Here is a 22,735-nt window from a genome sequence, read left to right on the forward strand (position 1 = left end):
GGCCATGTTTCCCTTCCTGTTTTTCCCATCATCAAATCCTCACTGTTTTCCTCCGGCACACAAATGCGTAGCCCATGTTATTATTATTCGTTTTTACACTACGCTATATTTTTGCTAATTTTAGGCTGGATTTTTATATGTTATGACCCGGACTGGTCTGGAAATAGTACATTTTATTGCACCTGCTCAGCGTGACTCAGTGTAGCTCCAAACATGAACGCAGACAAAATAACGCACTTGCCACACCAAGCAAGGATGTGGAAAAAAAAAAAAAGAATCATCATCCCCATGTAGGAAATAAAGTCAGTCACATTTTTACTTGTTTTACAATTCAAAAGTAAAGTCACCTCACCAGTGTCAAATATGTTTTTTTTTTTTAGTTATTAATGATTGATTAAGTGAATGTATTCAATTTCAATTATTAATCAAATATGATTAATGCTAAAATTAAGCGAAAGAACTCCATAGTTGGGAAAAAATATAAAATGAAAATTTACTAGTATTAGTCAAATAAATATTTGGTGAAAAACACATAAAATGTGTAATAAATATAAAATTATAGGAAATTTTCAAAATTATTGTGGAAATTAAAAAATGTTATACAAAAAGAATACAGGAAAAGAAAAAAAGAAAAATTAAAGGGAAAGAAATAATCTAGAAAAACACCAAACTATTAAGAAAAAACAGAACCCTTGCAGTAGATGAAAAATACACACATAATAAACACAGAAAAAAAATGACAATATTTGAGCTATATTAGACAAAAAAAATAACAATGACAAAACTTAAATATTTGTAAATCAATCGAAACTATTAGATAAAACACAAATATAAAACCAAAACGTTTGAATTTGATTTGTGCACAGAAAAAGCATAAAAAAACAAAGATGAGGCAAAAGAATCAAACGATGGAGAGGGCACAACGGTCGCAACAGGCAACATGTGCAATGAAACTCGATTGATTGATTGATGTGATCGCTCACATGCGGCACTAAACACTTCATACTTGCCTCTTTGAACGCAATTGTTTTGTACTATTTACAGCCTACAACCCTTTTCCATTCAAATCGTAATTATAAGCTTCCTACTGTGACATACACGGAGCACACCCTGTAATTGTAACACTGAAGCAAAAAAAAAAACAGACACACCAAATATGATCAAGCGCATCTCTTCCAGGGCTTTCATGTCTGCCTTCATTTATCACCGAGTTAGCGCAGATGTTGCGCAGTTTCAAAGTGCCATTTAACCGCTTTATAAATCAGACTTAATGAAAGCAATAGCTCAGCACCGCATACTTTCCTCAGTTTGCCTCGTAAAATATGACTCCAAACACCCAAGTTTATGGCTTCAAGGTGCGGACGCCGTAACCCGCCACCCGTTCAAATGGACGCAAATAGTCATTCTGGTTAAGGACCCCATTTTGTTCATATTGTTCATTCCAATTGGGAAAAGCAGCTCCTGCGAGGTGCAACTTTGATAACGTTTGAGGGTCCGTGCCCATTCCTGAGAAGCCACTATCTAAGCTCGTGTCGTCATTCATTTTCATGAGCTCATTAGAACACTTAAAAATGGCCGGCTTCGCTACAAAACCCATTCAGGGAGAGTCGTAAAGCCACAATTGGGTCGTAAATCTTAAATTAGGACAAATGTCGGAGGCACGAGGCCACGTCAAGCGTTGACAGCGCGGCTTTTACCGAGAGCGCTCACGTGACCGTCGGCATTTTTGTCAGCACAACCGGTTTGTCCCGCTTTGACAGACAAGCGCTTTGACTTGACACAATGATTTTTGTTTGTTTGACTCTCGCCATCGGTCCGATTGAACTGACACCAGCAAATACGGTTCTGACAGCCACACATGATATCTTGAATTAACAGGAATGCCAATCAGTATTGTCAATCAGCATGTGAGACTAAATCAATCAATTTGAACTTGACTCCATCCCGGAATTATTGTACAACAAATGGTTTCTTCTGCATATTGTTGGGGACCTTGACTTGAATGCATCGCAAACTCTAACTCGAAATATCTGGAAGAACTGGAACCTACACCACGAAATTTAAGCACTTATCAATGTTAGCACTTGACTCCAAATGCCGCCTGCGCCACCTTTTTGACGCTCCCGTTACGCTAAACTGCAATCCACGCGGTCATGCTGGCTTTCCAAACCTCTTATGACCCGCCCAGTAATGTGCGGTGAAGGCACGGCGTCCTTCGAGACACGACAGAGAAAACAAAGGCCACTGTTACGTTCTTTCTAGAAATCACTCCCTGGTTAACAATTAATAAACATCTGCTGACAATTCCAAACGGGGTGTAGCTGCAATGTGACCACACCTGTCTTTGGAGAAAGGTACACCAAGTGACACATTTTTGGGCATGTGCCTCGACTGTCGAGAGATTCACGAGACAACAGGAAGCGTACGTCGTTCTTTAGGCGTGAGAAGGTGAGCGGCGGCTTACACCACACTGAAAACAAATGAAAACAGCGTCGTTTGGTATGAATTGAGGACCGGCCTTACATAGTAGACTGTGAGAATTTCCTTGCCCTACGACCTTTCCAAAAAGTGGCACAGAAGTCTCGTCAGAAAGTGAAAGCATCCGTGAGAGCGGAAAGTGGAACCATGTGAAACGTTGAGACCTGACCAGGGGATGTGACCTGGGACCTTCCTTAACCGGCCTTTGCAGAAACTTAAACATAAAAGTGAAACCTTACTCGCCAAAAGGGTAAAAGCTGTCTTGCCAACAGAAGATGAGGCCTTGCCAGAAACGACATTACTAAACAATAATCCCTTGCCTTACTTGCCAGAAACCTCCCAATGGGAGAGGCCTTGTCAGAAAGAGGAACCTTGACTTTCCTGAGAAGACAGACTTTGTGCCTTTCCAGAAATGCCCTTCTCAGGTAGTGCAAGAAAGTGTGCAATTGCCCAAAGGGCAGGTAAGGCGTGATATTGTGATTGTACTTTCCCATTCAAGTATGTTGGGGCCTGCTAATGTCGTTCGTGAACAGACTTGTTTTCATGACACCCTGATGCCTCACGGCTCAACATAATCTCCATTTTCCCATAACAGCTCAAAGACAGGCATGGTGCACTTGTTGAGGTTCTCTTCCACATGAGACAAAAACACATTTCCCCGTATCATTCGAGAACGGCCAGGCCCAGATGCCTCGGTGAAATCGACACCAGTTTCAAAAAGGTCAGTCAGTAGTGATGAACAAATGAAGCTTCATGAAGCACTTGTCATATTTTTTTACTCCTAAGGGTGACACTCTTGGTTTGAAGTTGAAATTCAATACTATTCCATTGTGCGTTTACTTCAAGACCATCTAGAGGAGCAAAAAAAGAAGGTCAGTGCTTCATGAAGATTCATTTTCCTGTCACTACCTTACTGTAAATGGCAGCCCCGACCGAGCGTGTTAGGTTTAAAAGATGATGGCCTGTAATTGGAGGTATTATCATAATAATAATGACTGCAGACAAGCATTACTGTCTTGTCTGTAAAAAAAAAGGCAATTCATAGCGGCTCGGCAGAACGTGTGTTGGATATCTGAAATTACAAAGTATGCTATGCTAGGCTGAGAATTCAACTGTAATCTAACAGTTAGTACCATTCTCTTCTCCAAAAGATGACATTTTCCATGAGATTGACAGTAAGGACGAGGGCCTAGAAATGAGCCGTGTGGAACTCCGGGGTGGGTAAATCGCAGGCTGGTGAAATCACTGAAATCATAATAAATCTGTCCGTATATTTTCCACGAAAACGGCATAGAATTAATAGTCGGAAGAATGAGCCATGTGGGATAAGTAGGGTCACTCACTCTGGCATGTTGGAATGTCGCAGTACCGCCAGTAAATCCCGTCTTCGTGGTCTGCAATGTAGCACCATGGCTGGACGTCCCCGTCGGGGTTCCTGTGGAAAAATGACATTTTATTCAAATCAAAACAAATGTTAATTAATTAACAATTGCGAGGAAATTGGCGAATCTGCGGCGAGCTGCCGTTTTGCAGGGAAGAATGAAGATGTCCATTTTGCTCGGACGTGAAATGTAAAAACGCTGGCTACTGTGAGTGCGAGTGTCACCGCGATGCGCCGCGTGCGTGTCCTCCTCGTAAATCTCGTAAGTCAGCACCGCTTCAGAGCTTGGCTGCGTAAGGACTTCACAAGTGGAACTGAGGGAAAAAAAAGGTTTTGGAGGCTTTGGGGGAAGGATATTTTGTTTCCTTACGGCCTGCTGGAAACCAGGGCCAAGCCACCCTTCCGGAGTAAAAGGGACAAAGTTGCATAATGCCGCTGGGGTTTCAAATTAGGGCGAGAAATTCAAAGTCAGGTTTCAATTTAATGTTAGGGTTTCAAATTAGGGTGGAGGATTGAAAGTGGGGTTTTAAGCCAGGGTCAGAGCTTCTGTTCTTGTTGGATTTGGTTTTCAAGTTGGTTTTCTGGTGAGTAGTTTGAAAAGCGCCGCCAGGAGGACACACAAATGTTGCTAACTGCTAGCAGACGCAAAGACGGAATCGGCAAAAACGGAATTCCTCGTGTGTATTGGAAATGAGTCGTGAATGACTTTCTGGTGACGGCCATCATCAATTATGTCCTTGCTCAAATGCTATACTCGGAGGAAAAACAAACCAAAATCAAACCAATAAATAAATAAATAAATAAGAGGAGAGTTAATGTTTGGGTCAATTTTGAAACATGAGAGCACACTCAACACATTGACACATTTGCTGAAATCAAAGCAAGCAAGCAGCAAGAACGCCATAAAACACACACACACACACACGCACACACACACACGCGCGCACACACACACCATGATTCATTTGCATCCAACCTCGATGATCATCACAACTTTTTAAATTGTTTTTAAAGTGGCAGTTTAAAGTGACTGTTGCCAACATGCAAACTCCAGGCCCAAGAGCACCGTACCCAAAATGAACACCGACCTGCAATAGTTGTGGCTGCCCAGTCCGCCCTCGCCGTTGGGGTACTTGAGCGTGTTGTAGGGGTGCTGGAAGGTTTCGTTCCAGAAGAGGCAGGGCTTCCCCCCGTACAAACTGGTCTGTTTCTGGAAGCCCCTGTAGTCCTCCCCGTTGGCCGTGTAACACTCTGGAAGGAAAGGAATCAAACCTAAGTGCTCACGTTGGTCACGCACAATCAAAACGTTGATCAGAACTTATAGCAGTATTCCACTTGATGAAATAATTATATTTAAAATACTTGCAAATCACGCATGGATATGAATGATATTTTTTTTTTATTCAAATCAACTATTTGGCACCTTATGTGGAATGGTCTTGTCTGGCTCTTGAGCACAAAAGTTGCTGCTGGGAGGAGGCATGTACAGTATGTAAAACACATGTGGTGTTTTTTTTGTTTTTTTTTAGGACAATCTGGCCCTATTAAAATGTTTGAACGTATCGGGAGTGATGGCAGAAAGCACAGTTGGAATAATAATGCTAGTCTTCGCCGCCGGCTGCTTTCTTTGCGGTGCTTGCCAAACGTGTTAAAGCAAAAAGGAAAAAAAAAAAAAAAAAGCTGAGCGCAGTATTGTTTCAATTAACATCAAGGCAGGGCTCCAATTTCCAGGAAGTGTATGACAACCATATGGGCCGAGGGATGCGTTTATTTCCCAGGAAAAACAAGAGCCAGTTCAAACAAACAAAAGCAGGCCGAGGCCGTCCGTCCTCACGGGATGCTTTTAGGGATTCTGCCATTACCAATTTATATTTTAACTCGAGACATTCCTCGCTGTGCAGTTCCTGCTGTCCACTGGCCTTGTCGTGCGCTGGGATCCGCAAGGCATAGCTGGACACTCATTCTGGTCTGATTGTGTGGTGCAGGGGGGCGTATTCCTTCACAGCACATTTCAAAATGAGGGAAGCCGCAGCCCCATCAAAGCTAGCGCTGCTATTGAGTGTTTGGCGGCGGCGGCGAAACCCCGGCGGTGAGTCACCAGCAATCAGTGCCCCGGGATAACATCGGGCGGAAGACTGCAGTTCGCGTCCTTTTCCAAAACGACTTTGCACTGTTTGCTTGTGGTGGGGAAGTGGCGAAAATATTGGGATACCCGACGCTAGCGAAGCTAACCGCGATTGTTCTCTCTTAGCCATGCAGACGTATGACAACTGTCTCCTTGTTATTGTAGCGGAACACAGAGCAGTCTAGTCCACCAGCAGCAGACAAGCGAGTCAAGAGTTTTTTTGTAATGAAGTGGCCGCGACGGGAAGACAAGACGGCGACAACGTATGATCGGTTTGGTAATCGTCAGTGCGGAGTAGTAATGTCGACTCGTCGACGCATCTTCGCACGGGCAAGAATGTGGTCGCTCCGCAAGATAACAGCCATCATGCCCGACAGAAATAAGCAGAACTCCGCCAAAGAATCCACATGGCGTTGGGTCGCGGCCTTAGCCGAACCCGAGAGAAAGATCAAGGCCGGTTAATGGCCCTGTTATTACATCGCTTGGGATTTGTGGCTGGTGACTTCCACATAGCCACTTGAAATAAGATCTGAGCAAAAAGAACCTGTTAGGCTTTGGGGTCACATGATGATGGCAGAAACAAACAAATAAAAACACAAAAACACGGTTGCCTGGTCACATGTAAGACCGCGCGTAGCCGTTTGTCATGTTAGCGAGCGCGGGATGAAAAGCGCGGCTAATTACAGGCCGTGGCTTCCTCGCTGGCACTAAGAACTTCCTTCCAACTTTATTATATGCTCACAGCCTCGGTGGACTAAAAACGACACAATTATAGTTCAAAGGTAACACGAGATTAGGCATTGATCTGGCCGAGCCGTTTGCACGGAAACGCAAGCGGGATAGTCGGACCGTCGCTTTCAACACGACGGGAAACTGCGGAATTTTCTTCTTCCTTCCACACAGGCGTTGTCCCGCCTTTCTTACGGATCTGAAGTCGGAAAATTGCCTTCCAATCGCCTTTTCCAAGTGGGGGCAAAAGACCCTTCTTTCATAACATTTCCTGGAAAACAATGACAGTTCCCAAGCTTTCCATTCACGCAGGAAACCCTCATATCAAGCAGACCAAAACGATTTACGCATGTGTAGCATTTCCCATCGCGGCCGCCATCCTGGTAGCCATTACGGTTGTGACGCTCATTAATGTCAGCACTCAAGAAAAAAGCTCTACCAAGGATCAGGCCAGATGTGGCGCTTTGCGGCGGTCGCGAGATGGGGGACGGGTGGTTGCGCCGCTGCCTTGAAAACTTGGATCGTGTTTTTGTGAGAGACTCGTGCCCCAAAAGACACAGGATGTGTGCCATTTTGGTTTGACTTTTTGAGGCCATTTGATAGCAATTTTGGGAGAGCTCTGAGATCCTGACCAAATATTTCATTTGGTCTCTTATGAGTAGAATTTGTCTGAGAGATTTTGTCTGGCTGCTCCCAAAACGGAATGATGTATACCAACACATGGACGGATGGACAGGAATTGAAATTGTCTAAACTCCGTGGGGGTGGGGCGTGACAGCCAAGTTTGATTCGGCGCGATAAAAGTCAAGAAGCTAATAAGTCAACGGCACAAGGCCAGAACTTGAGCAAACGTTGCATGGAGGCCGTCGCCATTAATTCTTTATTGTCGGCATTTATTATTAACTATTTAGTGATTTATTTTTAACCTTTTATTTTTTACTTATTATAATGGTTTATTATTTAATTATTTTTAATCTATCCACCCATCCATCCATCTGTATATAAATATATATCCATATAATTCCATGTCAGCGCGGAGGAGGAGGGGATGGTGGTCCTCACCTTGCTCGCCTCTCTCGCCGTCTCTCGTATTTTATTCGCCGCACCCTGGAGCAAGAGGGGGTCAGTGAGAGTGCAAATTAAAGGGGGGGGGGGGGGGAAACAGATGCCGCTGACCGGCTAATTTTTCGGTCAATGACTCCTCAAAAGGATTTTATAGTCCCTCGTTGCTTTTAATGCCTTTGTCATAAGCTTGCATCCCCCCCCCCCCCCCCAGATAACTGGACCATAAACCAGGACCTCATTCAAGCCCGAAATAGCCTGGGCTAGAGCGGCACCGCACTTGCTGCACGAATTCCTCACCGCACAAGCTCCCGGCTTTAGCCGCAGGACTCCTCGGCAAAAGTGGCAGGGCAGCACCTATAAAAACAGATTTCGCCGGCTAATGGAAATCATCTAATCTGCCCGAGCTATATCTGGAACTAATCTAAACGCTCTGCCAAAAACCTTTGTGTTTGAAGTTCCTTGTCAAACCTAGCAATCAAAAAAGGACATCGACATATGGAAGCACCTTTTGTGGCCGGACGGGAACGGAACGAGCCGGAACCCTTTGCATCTTTTCAATTGGAAAACGTTCAGGCACCGACTGACAGGCCGTAGAATTCGACGATGACGTACAAGGCAATCAGACGAGAACCCTGAGGAGGTCATCCGGTAAAGACCATCTCACGTAACGCCTGTCACATTCCCAACAGTGCAGTTTCAACCTAACCCAAGATGAGGATCCCCCCCCGCCCCCAATTACCAGAAACCAAAATCATTATCTACAGCCAAGTTCTCCAATACCCAGATTGGGTTGGAGAATCCCAACAAATCAACAAAAGTGGAAGACGGCCAGAGAGCGTTCGCTTCGAGGTCCGCTGCACACGCTTGCCATTCCTGGGACGCAACCCATAAGAGATGAAAAGGGCGAGCAGACTGAGGAGGGACTACAAAAGACAAAGTGATAGCAAGTAAGAAAGACGGCAACGGAAGACAATGAGCACTTTTATCGAGCCCGCCCGCACGTTGTTAAAGCAGCTAATAAATGACCTGTGTAGCGAGCCCTTCACTTCGCATTGTGCTAAATAATTTAAGACTCGGGCCAGGGCGGTAAAGTTAACTGTGAGCAGCGATGAGACGTAACCAAGTCAACCCAAGCACTTTCTTACTTCGATGACAACTTTTGGTTTTAACAACTTTCTACACCTTGGTCAAAATCAACTGCAGCAAATTACGGCAGAACGTGCAAAAAAAAATATCCCAAGTGCCATGAGTGCTTTCATTTTTTGCCACTTCTCGAAAGCAAAGCGCCAGTTGAACCGCCGAGCGCAAAAACTACAGCCTACTCTTGAAGGGAAGACACCTGACAAAAAAACAACAACACATATGGGTTCCTCATCACGTACACGCTTTCATATCAACGCCATCTAGCACATGTTGCTAACGGCCTGGCATGGGGGCGTCTCAAGTCAAGATAAGAGAATCCGTCGGCTTGCGTGCACCTCGGAACAAACATGGCGACGACATGATAGCGTTTCACTGCTGCCATTATTGAACAGATTTCACCCGTACAGCAAACTTGTGTCCAGCATATTTCTAAAGCGACAAGGAGCAACGACAAGGTGCTAAATCTCTGGCCGAATGGGATCGGATCTCAAGGAATGACGTTAAAGTGACACGTACACTACCGTTCAAAAGTTTGGGGTCACAAAATTGTTTGGGTGACCCCAAACTTTTGAACGGTAGTGTAAATATTATTATAATAAAATATTATGAATTAAATATTATAAATTATATCTTATATTTGTATAAGATTATATATAATCTATGAATATAAGTATACATATATATTATAAGATTTTTTACACAGAACATTATATATATAATCTATAAATAATTATCTAAATAAATATATACACTACCGTTCAAAAGTTTGGGGTCACCCAAACAATTTTGTGACCCCAAACTTTTGAACGGTAGTGTATATTCGTGCATTTTAATTGTCACCAAATCATCTGTAAGTATCTTATTTTAAGGGGCAATGTTGTAAGATGAGTTTGAGCAAAAATAAATAAATAAATTGCCCTGGAAACAGATGCCTTGCTCAGGGGCACTTTAGCAACGAACGCAAGAGGTATTACAACGTCCTGTTGAGACTCGCGTCGATTTGAGTCGCGCTTTTCAATGTATTTTAGGAAGAATCCGACACAGATGCTTACAGACTGGTCCAAACAGAAGCGCCTTTTGTACCTCCTGGAGCGGCGTCGCCGCGGTGATGCCATTCTCATCCGTGCAGAGAAACTTTCCTCACTATGGTGAATCCTTTAAGTGTTGCCTGTCTGCTTGACTTCCTGTTGTCTTCCTTGGGCAGTCTAAAAATGGAGCCTAGCTCTTAAATGAATTGCCATCAGAGCATTGGGATGAGCGGTCCCAAGCCAGTCCTGACAGGTCTCCTAGGTCTTGTCTTGCAGTCACAAATGAGGGACAATCCTATTACAATGTTCACTCATAAAAATGGCAACCTAGTCTTGGCCGCAGATAATCTGATCTTGACCAGGAACAAAGAGCATAATCGCAAAAGCCTGAACTTGGTTTCCTCTGATCTTGACGACACTACCAGCACTTAATCTTCCTAAATCATGGTCGCCTGATAAGAAATTGAGGAAAAAAAAAAAGCCCATTCTAGCTCCACAACAGTTGTACATCTCAGAGTTGATCTAATCTGACTACAACATCAGTCTGTAGCCTACCTACAGCCACACTGTCAAAAAACACAAATGATGTTGATCATTAGTCTCATTCTTTCTGCACTGCCCCCCTGTGGTCTGGAGGGACGTCAATCGAACCCCAGCGGTGCTATATCTCACGGCGCGACAGGAACCGAGACCGTGACCCGTCGATTCTCGATGAGCCTCACATCTTTTACTCGCGCTGCCTCAACATCAAAAGGGGGTTAGCGCCTCCGAGGGAGAACCGAGCCAGACGACGCTAAACACACCTGTTTTCCATCCCGCTGTTTGTGCATTGCTTGGCTGGCATGTGAGGAATGTAAATTATATGTGCTTTGGTTGCGTTGCAAGGGGGTTACGGTGTTCAGCCCCCCCCCCGAAACCTCCGACGAGGTCCGACGTGATTACGGGGTCCGGAGACAAAAAGGAGGGGGGAGAAATCAAAGGTTCTGTGGTCGAGGAAACGCAATCTGCAGCCGCAGATCAGATGCGTGGCTTATCTTCCTTGTTTATGCCTGACAGGCATCATTATCACGTTGCCTGGTCTCAAAGGCCCGCGAGGGTGGGGAGACACTGAAGCCATTGTTTCAAAGTTAAACAGGAGGACTTGAGCAGTAAACTGGCCACCCCTCATCCTTGTATCCTGACATTTGGGGTTGATGGTGTGGGTGCAGACGGCTCTTTGTTCAGCCGGAGCTTCTCAACCTGGGGTCTTGGGACTTCAGGGTATCTAGAAGGTATAGCTCAGAGGTCCAAAATTAGTTGCAATTTCGCTACACAATGTTTTACGGCAATTAAATCTGAATCTTTGCGACAACATTTTTTAATCTGGAAAGTAAAGATGTCCGGAATCAAAGGTGAAATATTAAAATATAGCTGTCTTTTGGAAAATCACTTGCGTGTCTTTTGTTGTTAAACTTTGAGTTTAATATCAAAACATACTGATGTTATCTTGAAAACGTTTTTTGTGGGATTACTACTTTTATGTCCTGACAAATGACATTCTTGCAGACAAAGATTAACACTTTTATTCCTAGAAAAAGTACTTTGGGATTTTTATTAATTGAGTAATTAGAAAATTTAAAAAAAAATCTCAGGTCATATTTAATATATGAGTACAGTTTTTGATTAAAAAAAAGTTAAATAATTGGTTATTTATTCAAATTAAATTTGTTATTGTAACGAAAAAAGAAAAATGCACAAATTAATCAATAAAATATGAACACTAAATACTTAACTATTAGCAAAATCAATGATCCCACATTTTTAATCAAATAATTGATTGGGGAAATGACTTCAATTTCAAAAACATTACTCAAATTAGAAAACAATCATTTGTATGATTTTTGAGACAGAAAACTATTTTTACAAAATAAAGATAAAAAACAGGACTAAATAAAGCATTTAACGTGTGGATTCACAATAGGATTCATGAATAGTTCACTAAAATCTGAGTGAATTACTATTTTATCATTAAAATGAACTCTGACCTACAAATGAAACCCTGAAGGGCAAACATTAGGCCACCTCGCATTCTGCCTGCAGCCTGCTCGCTGCTCTTCTGATTAGTTATTTCCTGTTGTGGCGACTTCCTGTCAGTCATCTTCGGTGCGTGAGTGAGGGCAAATTTTAACGTTGGTTTTCTTTTGTTTACTTAGAGAATGGCAACTTCCTGTGGTGTTTTCATCCAACTCGTTTGTTAGGTCATAACCTCTTGATTGCAGTTTCAGTTACAAGGACGACACAAATTGTACTTCATTCCACTGGTGACTGTACATGTACATCTTTGTCATCTCGGTTACACTCCACAGCTCAAGCGACAAGAGATTTCATGATTCCAATATGGGTCATATTAAAAAAAAGTCTCACCTTCCAAAAAAAAAAAAAGAAAAAAAGATGGTAACCTTGAGTTACGGTTTTAGCAATAGAATTGAACCACTCAGGGCAAACATATCGAGAATGAATATTGTATGATTAAAAAAAAAAAAAAAAGTTTGATTCCAAGTTCTGCACTCATGTAAGACTTTTCTTCTTCCTCGGGAGCCAGCCCAGATGTTTTAGGGTCAACTCTTCTTTGCGAGACTTTTAATTGCCTTTGTCTTTTTTTTTTCCAAGCGGTCCGGTCACAACGTGCAGACATCGCCCATTCGCGGCATATCCGATCTCTAGTGGACGTCAGCTAAAAGAGTTTTTATTGTCTCCAGAGTCACAATAACAGCGCCACAATGAGCCGCTAAAGAGGCCCGCGCAGTCTTTCGGACCCCTTTTGAAAAAGCCGGCGTCTCCGATTCCCGATCTGGCTTCTGAAAGCGATCCCCCTTTTCACTGTGGTTTGTGCGACTGTGGGAAGAGCGACCGTACCGGGAAGCAGATGGTTCGGTTACAAGACAAGAACGGTTTATGGGCTATCCCACCGGCCTCAGTTACGGAGGATCCATTGAGGGCCGGAAGATTCTGTTTCATGGCGTCGGTAGAGTGTGACCGACTCGCTGTTATTGGGGGGGGGGGGTAAGCTGCACCCGTTCTATCTTGACCTTCAATGCAGGAGGCCACCCGACGACTTAAATTTCAGCCATGGTGATTGCAGAACTTTGGCATCGCAATGGTTTGTCATTGGCTGGTCAAAAAGACTTTTGTTTAGACTGAGACGAGTGCAGTTAAGCACCTCACTTGCAAAATATCCAAGTTTATCCTTCCAACTAATTTTCGCTGTACTGTGCTGAAAAACACGGACATCAAAATATCAATGACGTCATCAATTCATTGTTCTTCTCTTAAGCGCTACCGTGACCAAACAACCCGCCGAGCCACTTTGTTGGCGTGTTTGCGATCCACTTTGACTCGCTCCGAATCTTTTGTTCCAATGTTTGCTCGGCCGTTGACGCGCGTCGCACGTATTCATGTCACCGGGCAGGAAATGTACGGCTCGAACCCGCAAAGTGACGCAGATGGGCAAAGAGCAGCAAAGTGACCGCAAAGATAAAAAGAAAGTCGAGTTGGTCGGACAGGTCACGTTTGACACATGAGCTATTTAATATCAGTGTCATGTGTTGCTGCTTCGGATCAGAAGCCAGAATTCCATGTGACCCCACAAAATACTTTTTTTTCCTGCTCGCAACCAAAATTGGACAGATGATTGGCAAGAAGTGCGGAAGATGTTTGAAATGTCACGAGCTTTATTAAAAGCATGCTCTGAAGAAAAAAAAAACTACAAAGACCAAATGTCAGAAAGTTTTTTTTAGGCTGGGGATATAAAAAGAAATCCAAAGGGCCCAAACCGCTAGTGAGGCTACAAGTGGGACTCGCCCAGAGATGATTTTTTTTTTTGGGGGACATTCACATTGGATTGAACACGATTGAGCAAAGCCTGTTTCGTAATCTGGCCCACATCAGAAGACCCCCTAATTTCATTCTAAATTAATTTTTACACATGAAAGCAATTGCTACTACGACTGGGCCGCTCACGTGTTGGCCGTTTTGTGGCTTCGCGTGGTCCCTGTTTTTCCCTTCCTGCCCCATTGTGGCTTCCTGTTCCTTTGTCACTTCCTGTTTCCTTGCTGCTCTTTATTGTTTCCCCGCTCCCGTCATCTCTCAGTCCAAGAGACTTTCGATAAAAACCAGGCTTGCCCATGGGGACACGCCCCCTTCAACTGGTGGTTTGGGGCCGCGAGAGCTTGGCAGCGTGGGCCGGTGGCGATTTCAAAACGTGTAAAACGCAATTCAGGAAAGAGGGAATAACAAGCGCGGGATGCAGGGAGGTACCGCGATCAAACCAAAGCAGGCCTTTGAACGTGACGGGCCCGCCCGCCAGCAGTCACGGCGGCAGGATAATAAGCACCACTGCGCTGCTAATAAGCGGCTACGTTTTTCCGGCGGGGGAGGCAGTTCGATTCCCTGGCACGGATGGCAGAGCGAGGGAGGGCGTCTCCTGCCTGCACAACGTCACCCCCCCGAGGGTATTTCCGCTCGCTAACCTCTTGTCACTCAATTGTCAATTCTGTTCACGATACGCCATCGGTCATTCGCCTTCGAAATGGAGCATGGGGATCTGAGCACGTAAGCGAGCGGTGTCGCTTTGTTTCGCTCCAGCTCTGGTTAGCTTATCATATTCCGCCACGCGGTAGATAAAACAACAAACAATCCACACGGCAGATAAAATCACATCTTAAATAATCTTCAAATTGAAATCATTCCTAGTTCATTCCAAGGTTGATATTCAAAGATTCACTTCAAACTGATAAGATGAAACTTGAACTTGACATTCACAATAGAAAATATGATACACGACGGTGCATTAAAATAAAAGGCCCAAAGCGTTTCATGACTGTGAACACTCCCTTTCGTTTTGCTCCATGTGTGTCCATGTACAGCCGACAGTCAAATGCCTTTGCGTCATCTCGCTGTGTGTGTGCAGTCCAAACACACACACACACACACACGCACACAAAAACCTGCGCAAACTGACAACTGGAGCCAGACGCCGACTTGGCAACCTTTGACGAACACGCCCTGCTCGGTTGAAGAAGAGTTCATGTTTTGCACACAAGGGAGCAAACACACACACATAACCAACAGTTGGCTGCCTTCATAAGATACCGTACGTAAACTCACCAGTGACAACAAAATCGATCAAATCGGAACGGCTGCATTCACTTTTCTGTTCCATCTCCGGTTAAGTCGTATTGACGGGAAATACGATGGATGTGTTTGGATGCAAATTAAAAGAACAAAGAAGAAAAAGGGAAGGTGACTGACTGATCATCATTTTGGTCAAAGCTAAAATCCAATTTGGCCAAAGACTCAAAAGTAGTTTTCATTTTTCCAGTAAAGTATGGACATCATTTCAATTGGAAAATATTTCATTGTCGAAAAGTTGAAATACTGAAGCTTTGACAATTCTTTATGAAAAGACCTATCTAGACAACAAATCGATTATTAGTGATTAATAAACGATTAGCTGTCAATTAATCGTCTCATATCCGGTAAACTGATCTTGAATTATGGCAAGGATGTGGAATCTCTCGTCGATTAATCAATCAAGTTTGTGTCGATTGATTCCCTCCATTCCACACTCGCGTCATAATTCAACATCAGCTGACTGAATAATCGGCCAACAGTCTTCAATTTTTAAATCGTGGGGAAAAACAAGCTTAAACTATCCAAAACTATCAGGCAGATCATTTTTGAAAAGTTTGCGTTAAAATCGTCATTTCAATCAAAGTAATTAGACTTTCTGTCAAAGAGCAAGACAGCATTCCTCAGCAGGCCTCTGCTTGACGGGGCCCGAGCTAACCGTGTTAGCCTCGGAGGGCAAAGGCAGGATGTGACGCGCTCGGCGCCCGAGATATCCCTGGAAGAATGAGAGAAATCCTTCACGGACAAAATGCAAGTTTGGCTTCCAAATTGCAAGCGATGAAGAAAATGAAGCAGAAAACATCCATCCTTTGCCTATTGCCTTTGTAAACGTTGAGTAGACGAGTCGATAGGGGAGGGGTGAGCAGTTACGCACACAAGCGGGAGGAAAATGAAAGAGACACTAAACACGGACGCATTTTTGTTCTGATTATTAATGTGCATTGTATTAAAAAAAAATAATGGTGCCAACGGGCACAGGTTCGCCCCAAGGGCAACGGTTCTGTTCTAAAATTCCCAATGAGTGAAAAAAAAAAATTCCAAATCCGAATTAAATTGGAACAATCGCAAAATGGCAATATTTCAACATGTTTTCAAACAAGGGGAATCCCAAAAGGAAACCATAGCAGCAAAAACATCTCATCAAAGAATATCGGGACATGTTATTGCAACACTTATCTCCACTACATCTGTCAAGAAAAGGAATCCAAACAAAAACAAGGCGTCAGGCGTGTTTCCACAGCAAACGGGATTTCATATGCAAATGTGGTCGCCACATGCACTGGCCGACATGGGCGGATGCTCCACGAGGTGTTTTTTTTTTTTTTTTTTTTTTTTTAAAAAGCTTTTCTGGGCCTTTTTTTCCGGAGCCAAAATAGACCAAATGAAAAACGGTCATTACATCTTAAGAGGTCTTGTAAACACATGAAATGATTGTTGAATACGCAATCGACTACCTCCCCCCCCACCCCCTCCTCTCGTTCCCCACTCAGCGTTATGAGGGGGAATACCGCGGCTTTAAATACTTTTGTGTTAATACATAGGTGCACATGGGAGCAGTTACGCAGCAGCCCAGATGGCCGACCCTCTAATTTGAAGCCCGAAGGGTGTTATTAAGAAGACAAAAAAATTAAAAAGGAAAGCCTGCGGATTTTCGCCGCTTCTGACATGAAAGGCGGCGCAAATTACAGCAAAAGGCAGGCAGGGCTCGGTTTTTGCGGTCAGCCTTATTAGATATCTGCGAGGAGGTTATGACCCAATATTGTGCGCGGGGGAGGTGCGCACATGCTTCAGAGTGTGACGCAAAAAAAAAAAAAACCCTGAACGTGTATTTAAAAAAAAAAAAAAAAAACGTGTTTGCATTGCAAAGCAGTGCAAGGGGCTCCGATTCAAGGTCTGTTTAGGTCGTCTGGAGGACGTTCAAATATAATGTAAAGAAGGATTTTTTCTTATTTTGACCACTGAGGGTTGCCACGCTCGAGGTGGACACTATAATAATATCTATGACTTTGAGCGTGCATGGCTTTAGAGGACGGGGCCTGGCCCGGCGAGTGACGTGCGTGTCAGGGAAAGCGAGCGGACGTAACAGCTCGTGAGTGAACGCCATCAAGACGTGCGACAAGAATTGTTGTGAATATGGCAAACCAAAGGGTCCGTGCAGTTATGTCAGCTTCAGCACTTTCAAGAATTCAAAAGTGATAAATCAGTTGAATTGAAACAATAGCAGCGAGGTCAAATTCGACTGTCTTGCAAAATACTTGATGTTGCGCTAGAAACGTTTTTGTAACATATTAGGTAGGAAGGGAAGTTGGAGGTGTGTTATCAGAGGGGTCACTTTCTCTTTTCTGATCAAAATGTGAACATTTTTACCTCATTTCAAGAATTCCAGTCATAAAGTAGTATAAATTCACATTTGCATCAACGCTGTCAGAACATTGGAGAACGTATACATATAAAGTAAATGCAAACATCAAAAATTGTGATTTGGTGCATTACCAAAGGTTTCATCTGTGCGTAAGCGAACCTCATCTTCCAGATTTCATTATTTTGTATGTTGCTGATATTTAGCCCAAAATGACGGCATTTCCAATAACCCCAAAGTAATAATTCACATTAGAATCAACAGAGTACTGTCTAATATTTTAGTTTAGGTGCCATTTGCAAGATGGAGGGGGGGGGGGGACATCTCTGCGTGTGTCCGCCGAAGGGAGACGCTTTCGCCCCGCACCGGAGCAAAGCCGACTCGGGGGACCGCGACGGAGCAAAGTTCGGAGGCGTGAGAAAGAAGATACAAAAATAAACACCGAAGACAAAAGAGAAGAAGACGACAGCTAAGGGGGAAAAAAAAGTTGAATCAAGAGAACAGGTTGTGGACTCACCGGTGTCGAAGTGAGAGAGCGAAGCGGAAGACAGGAAGCAGAAGCCGGCCAGGAGCAGCCAAGACGCGGCGGTCCACGGGTTCATGGTCCCAGGTGAGGTGGAGCTCGAGACGGACAGGGCTCAGCTCTCCGCTCGACTCACGCTCTACTCTGCAAGTCCGTGAAACGAGCCGGCAGTCTACTCGCGGTGGTGGTGGTGGTGGTGGGGGGGGAGTGGAGGCAGGCGCGGAGGGATCCAATTTCCAGGCCATGTGACGGGAAACCCAGCCAAACACTTTCAACCTGCGATGGGGAGGAGGGTGGAAAGGGTTAGTCAAGTGTTCAAACGCACACAAAGCGCATGTTTAGAGTAGTCTTTCCCAATTTTAGTTAGCCCAAGGCTCATATGTATGTCAGAAAACTCGTAGCTAGGCAAAGCACCACCGAGCAGAAGTTTTTTCTTCCAAAAAGTGTGTACAGTAATCCTACAGCGGCTCCCCCAATGCTCGCGGTTCGGCAAACGCGGATTCATGTATTGGTGGAGTTTTTTTTCAATATTGGGTTTTTTTTGGGGTGGGGGCACAAAACAATTATAGAAATGCTCCACAAAATATGTTGTGTATTTTAATGGGGAAAAGTATCACTCTATAATATTATACTTTATCATACAGTAATGACACAATTAAAAATAATTTAACAGTTTTGTTACTTTGCATCGATTGAATGTTACTCTAGATCTGGTGTGACCATCTTGGCCACAGGGGGCAGTATAAGAGAGATGATCATACTGATTATTGAGACGGTATGAATCCCACAAGGCAGTCCTGTTTTGCTATCAATAGCGTTATGTTCGTCTTGTTTTGGTTGTTTTATTGTTTGGGGTGTCACAAAAGAAAACAAACATTAATCTCAAATTTACTGTTCTGCTTGACGCACTTCTTTCTCCACTTTCTTGGCCAGACACGGAGTGTTTTTGGTGAACTCCACTCGAGTCCTACTGCTGTGAATTATTTGATGTCGTAATAATATTAATGGGAAGGAAGCAAACTCAGTGTGTGAAAAGGGCAACAGATAGGAAGGCCACTCAAGGCAGACATCATTAAACCACTCCATTAAATGACACCAATTAGCTTTGTGGCAGTGGCATGTAATTATTTTTAGGATGATGTGACAGACATACAAACAGGTCCTGCATGTGTGTTCCATTTCAGTGAGAAACAGCACCCCCTGGTGCTGATCTAGCGTATGAAGTGCTTTGAAAAGGCATAAACGAGCTTTAAAACTTTTCAAAACATAATATACATTGTGGCTCCTTCTGGTGTGTTTCAATACAACACAGTCACACAATAGAAGAAGAGTTTCACAGCTCGTAAATAACACAATAAGTTCTTTTGAGAGGATAAAGAATATATGACTAGGGGGTATTGTGTTAAAAAGTGGCCAAACAAAGGCTCTTATCTTAATAAATTCTTATGTCAAGTCACTTGTATCTCAAGGCACCACTGCACGTGAACTATGCTAACAATTGTCCAGCGTGTTGGCTCAGTTAGCCGAGATAGACCGGCTAATATCATTGGCTCCATTTATGGAGGGCTGACATCTCTCCATTAGTGCGTGTCAGAAACAAGGTGATTGTCCAAATGTTTGTAAAATGGAGTGTAAAAGTCAATGTTCCCCAAGGGGGGGTCATTTGAGGATGGTCGGACGAAGGGTCCGTTCAGCAGCGTCTTAGTGGTTAGTGGAAACACATGTTGACAGCCATTACTCAAAAGAGTGAGAGGCAGCTGATACGCCTTCAAACAAAATCCTTCAAATCTCAGCTTGGGCCCTTGCGCTTCAATGTGTTTCGCATTTCCTGTTTTGGCAGGACGCGCGCTCGTCCTTGGAAGCGCACCTCTGCTGTCGTGCGCGTCAACGTAAACTGCACAGATTATGCAATTGCTTCACAATGTGAAACATTTCTTGGGTGTTTTCATAATGTGTTTATTTTATGTATTAAATTGATACCGTTTCAATGAAAAAAAATGTGACCATTTCTAATAACTCTGACTCCTTTACAGTGGCAGACAGGGAAAAAAAAAAAACAAAATTCCCCGCCTCGTTAAGCACATCGTTATTAAGCGGGACTTTGCCGCAACGTTTTTTCCTACTCTTTCCCGAGGCCTGGAACAAAGCCGGCGGTGCATTCTGGGAGTCGGCAGACGGTGGGAATTCCCACACCTGCTCCTGAACACACAGGTGATATCATAAATCTCCTGACGCGCCCAATTACGACCGAGATTTTTTTCATATCAGATCTTATCCAGGTTCAGACGCTACTCGAATATTACACGCCGCCTTTGATGCTGAAACTCCTTCCATGCTGGAATGAGTGCGGACCGAGCTCGGCACACTGCTCATCAAATGCAGACTTTTTGTTTTTTTATTTCGTTGTTCTGTGTGTTCTGTAACTTCCACAGCTTCTGAGGTAGTCTCGAAAGTGGAAGAGTCGACATCAATCTCCCACCACTTTACATTCCATGTCAGTGCCTTTAAAGCACTTGTCTGTGTTTTTTTTCCCCTACTGCAAAAGGAACACAAATGTCCGCAAAGCTGCGGTGAATTTGTATTTTTCTTTCTTACCGAGCATGACTGATTGGCTTTTTAATAGCTTCCTGTGCCGCTCCGCGGGAAAACATCTGGGAGGTCGGACCGAGTCCGCCGGCTCTGCGCTGAAAAGACGCGGCATGGAAAATCAGACCGAGGGCCTCGGGGGATGAAGTGAAGCCTCAAAGGGGGTTAAAAAGGGGGGGGGGGGGTCTTTACGTCTGCAGCCGTTTAGTTGGAATGGCCTGTAAAAAAAAAAAAAAGCGGCACAAAAGCCGAAGGTCAACCGTGGGTCACGCCACTGACGTCACTTTAAATTCTGCCATGGAAATGCACGCCGTCGCCCCCTGGTGAATAGGGCAGTGCCCAGCTCTTCATTAACCAAGTGTCACTTTTTTAAATTAATTATAAATTTATCCAAATTAGGAGTGTTGGTCCTTGGTGGAGGTCTTTTACTTTGAAAAAAAATAACGATATCTGTACGGGGAACGTTGCAGACATTGCAATGGCAGGCTGCAGTAGACATTTAAAAAGAAAAAGAACAAACCATCTAAAACCACTTAACACGTTTTTAAATCGACATCTGTGGGAGAGCAACAAGAAAAAAAAAGCAGCAGACAGGCACAGACAGATCACATTTTACATCCTCATTTGATTCATTTCAATCCCAAAGGCAAATAAATAATCAGAGGGGAAAAGATGCGGTGGCTTAATTGCCTCGGCTGCCTCGGGAGTAAACTCCGACTGGGGGCATGAAAGACGGGAACGTTACGTTTCTATTTTGATGACATTCGTCGAATTTGAATAAAAAAAAAAATTCCCAGATGGAGGCAAACCGACTTTGTGGTCAGAGAACATCAAAGTGTGTAGGAAGAAAGAAAGAAAGAAAAAAACAAAAACATTTTGGGCTCAGTTTTTGCAGATGATTATCGACAGATATTGAGAAATGAGAGGCTTAACTTGTTCATTTGGAAAATAAATAGCATTTATTTACTATAAACACAGAGAGATGAGTTTTATGCGTTGCTGCTGTTCTCTCAACGTATTATCTTTAAATAACTTTCGATTCATTTCAAAGTGTATTTCACTTTGAGTGTGACCAAATTGGGATCAGTGGCCAATCGTTGTTGACTGGAAAAAGGAGTCAAAAATGTCGGTGGGCGGAATGTGGCTTTGCGTCAGCCACCCAAAAAAAAAAAAATGTTAGGCAGCCTTCAAAGGCTTCTCCTCAGTGAGCTTTTCCTTGAGGAGTTGAAGCAAAGGGCACACATGTGCTCCAAACGCAAAGCGAGCGTTGACATGATTTTTATTCCAGCCTCTTGCCAAGCAAGATTTGCGGCTTTTTAACAAAACATCAAGGGGACCCGGGGTCAAGGGGGGTTTTCGTCACATGACTCACGTCCACCAAGACTGAAAGGACCGAGACTCTGCTTGACTTTGCCTGCGCGACTGCCTTTTTACATTTGGAGATGTGCACTAATAGTGAAGTTGTAATTCTTCTCAGAGGATAAAGAATACACATCTGGGAGTAATATACTGTATGTCTGCATGTGTCGCTCACACGGCAACATCAATATTAGTTTTGTTTGGGGGGGGGGGGGGGGGGGGGGTGCTGTATTTTGCTAGCATTAAGCTATCAGACTTCATGGCTAAGTTCTGCCACTTAGCAAAATGTTAATTCCGTTCTTCTTCAAACACCGCCTGATGATTTCAGGATGAGGAAAGTTGGTACGGGTTCCAAATCCAACCAGCCCGGAGGAGTCCTGATTTATTTATTATTTTTTTTTAATCGTTTGTTGAAACTATTAACGGAAAGTGACACTGTGACATGATCCTCCGCTGTAAAGTCTTAATTCCCCTTCGCAAGCCGATTTGCCAGACGGGCTTCCTCTTTCGATCCTCTTGGAAAGCCTTTCAGACAGCTTCACCTCCCACTCGCCTCGCTGCTTATTTTCACTCCGACACACACGCGCAGACTGGTGTGCTGCTTTGACATTTGTGTGGTGAGCCGCCAGCAGACTTGTTCAAACGTGCCGAGGAACCCTACGTGAGGAAAATACCCTTCGCACGTCGTCAGGAGCGACCTGTTGCGTACGCGTGCACACACACATGCATCAACTTTCCATACATTAAATCTTTCTTCCATATAGTGGAACATAAAAATCATATTTATGTC

General features: G+C 43.9%; 1 protein-coding gene across 4 annotated transcripts in view; it reads right to left on the reverse strand.

Moving 5' to 3' along the window:
• kremen1 (kringle containing transmembrane protein 1) overlaps positions 1–22,735 on the reverse strand; it is a 33,535-nt gene that overhangs the window by 8,425 nt on the left and 2,375 nt on the right. For all 4 annotated transcript variants that reach the window (XR_005098772.1, XM_037259072.1, XM_037259071.1 and 1 more), the window contains 4 exons: positions 20,596–20,804; positions 17,995–18,276; positions 4,948–5,110; positions 3,822–3,913 (listed from right to left, as the gene is read on the reverse strand). Coding sequence is in view for 3 of the 4 variants with exons in the window: in XM_037259072.1 (XP_037114967.1) it covers positions 3,822–3,913; positions 4,948–5,110; positions 17,995–18,079 (340 nt within the window). In the remaining variant the exon portion in view is untranslated. The remainder of the gene's footprint in view (positions 1–3,821; positions 3,914–4,947; positions 5,111–17,994; positions 18,277–20,595; positions 20,805–22,735) is intronic.

This window comes from Syngnathus acus, chromosome 9 (assembly GCF_901709675.1).
Source record: "Syngnathus acus chromosome 9, fSynAcu1.2, whole genome shotgun sequence".
Lineage (NCBI taxonomy): Eukaryota > Metazoa > Chordata > Actinopteri > Syngnathiformes > Syngnathidae > Syngnathus > Syngnathus acus.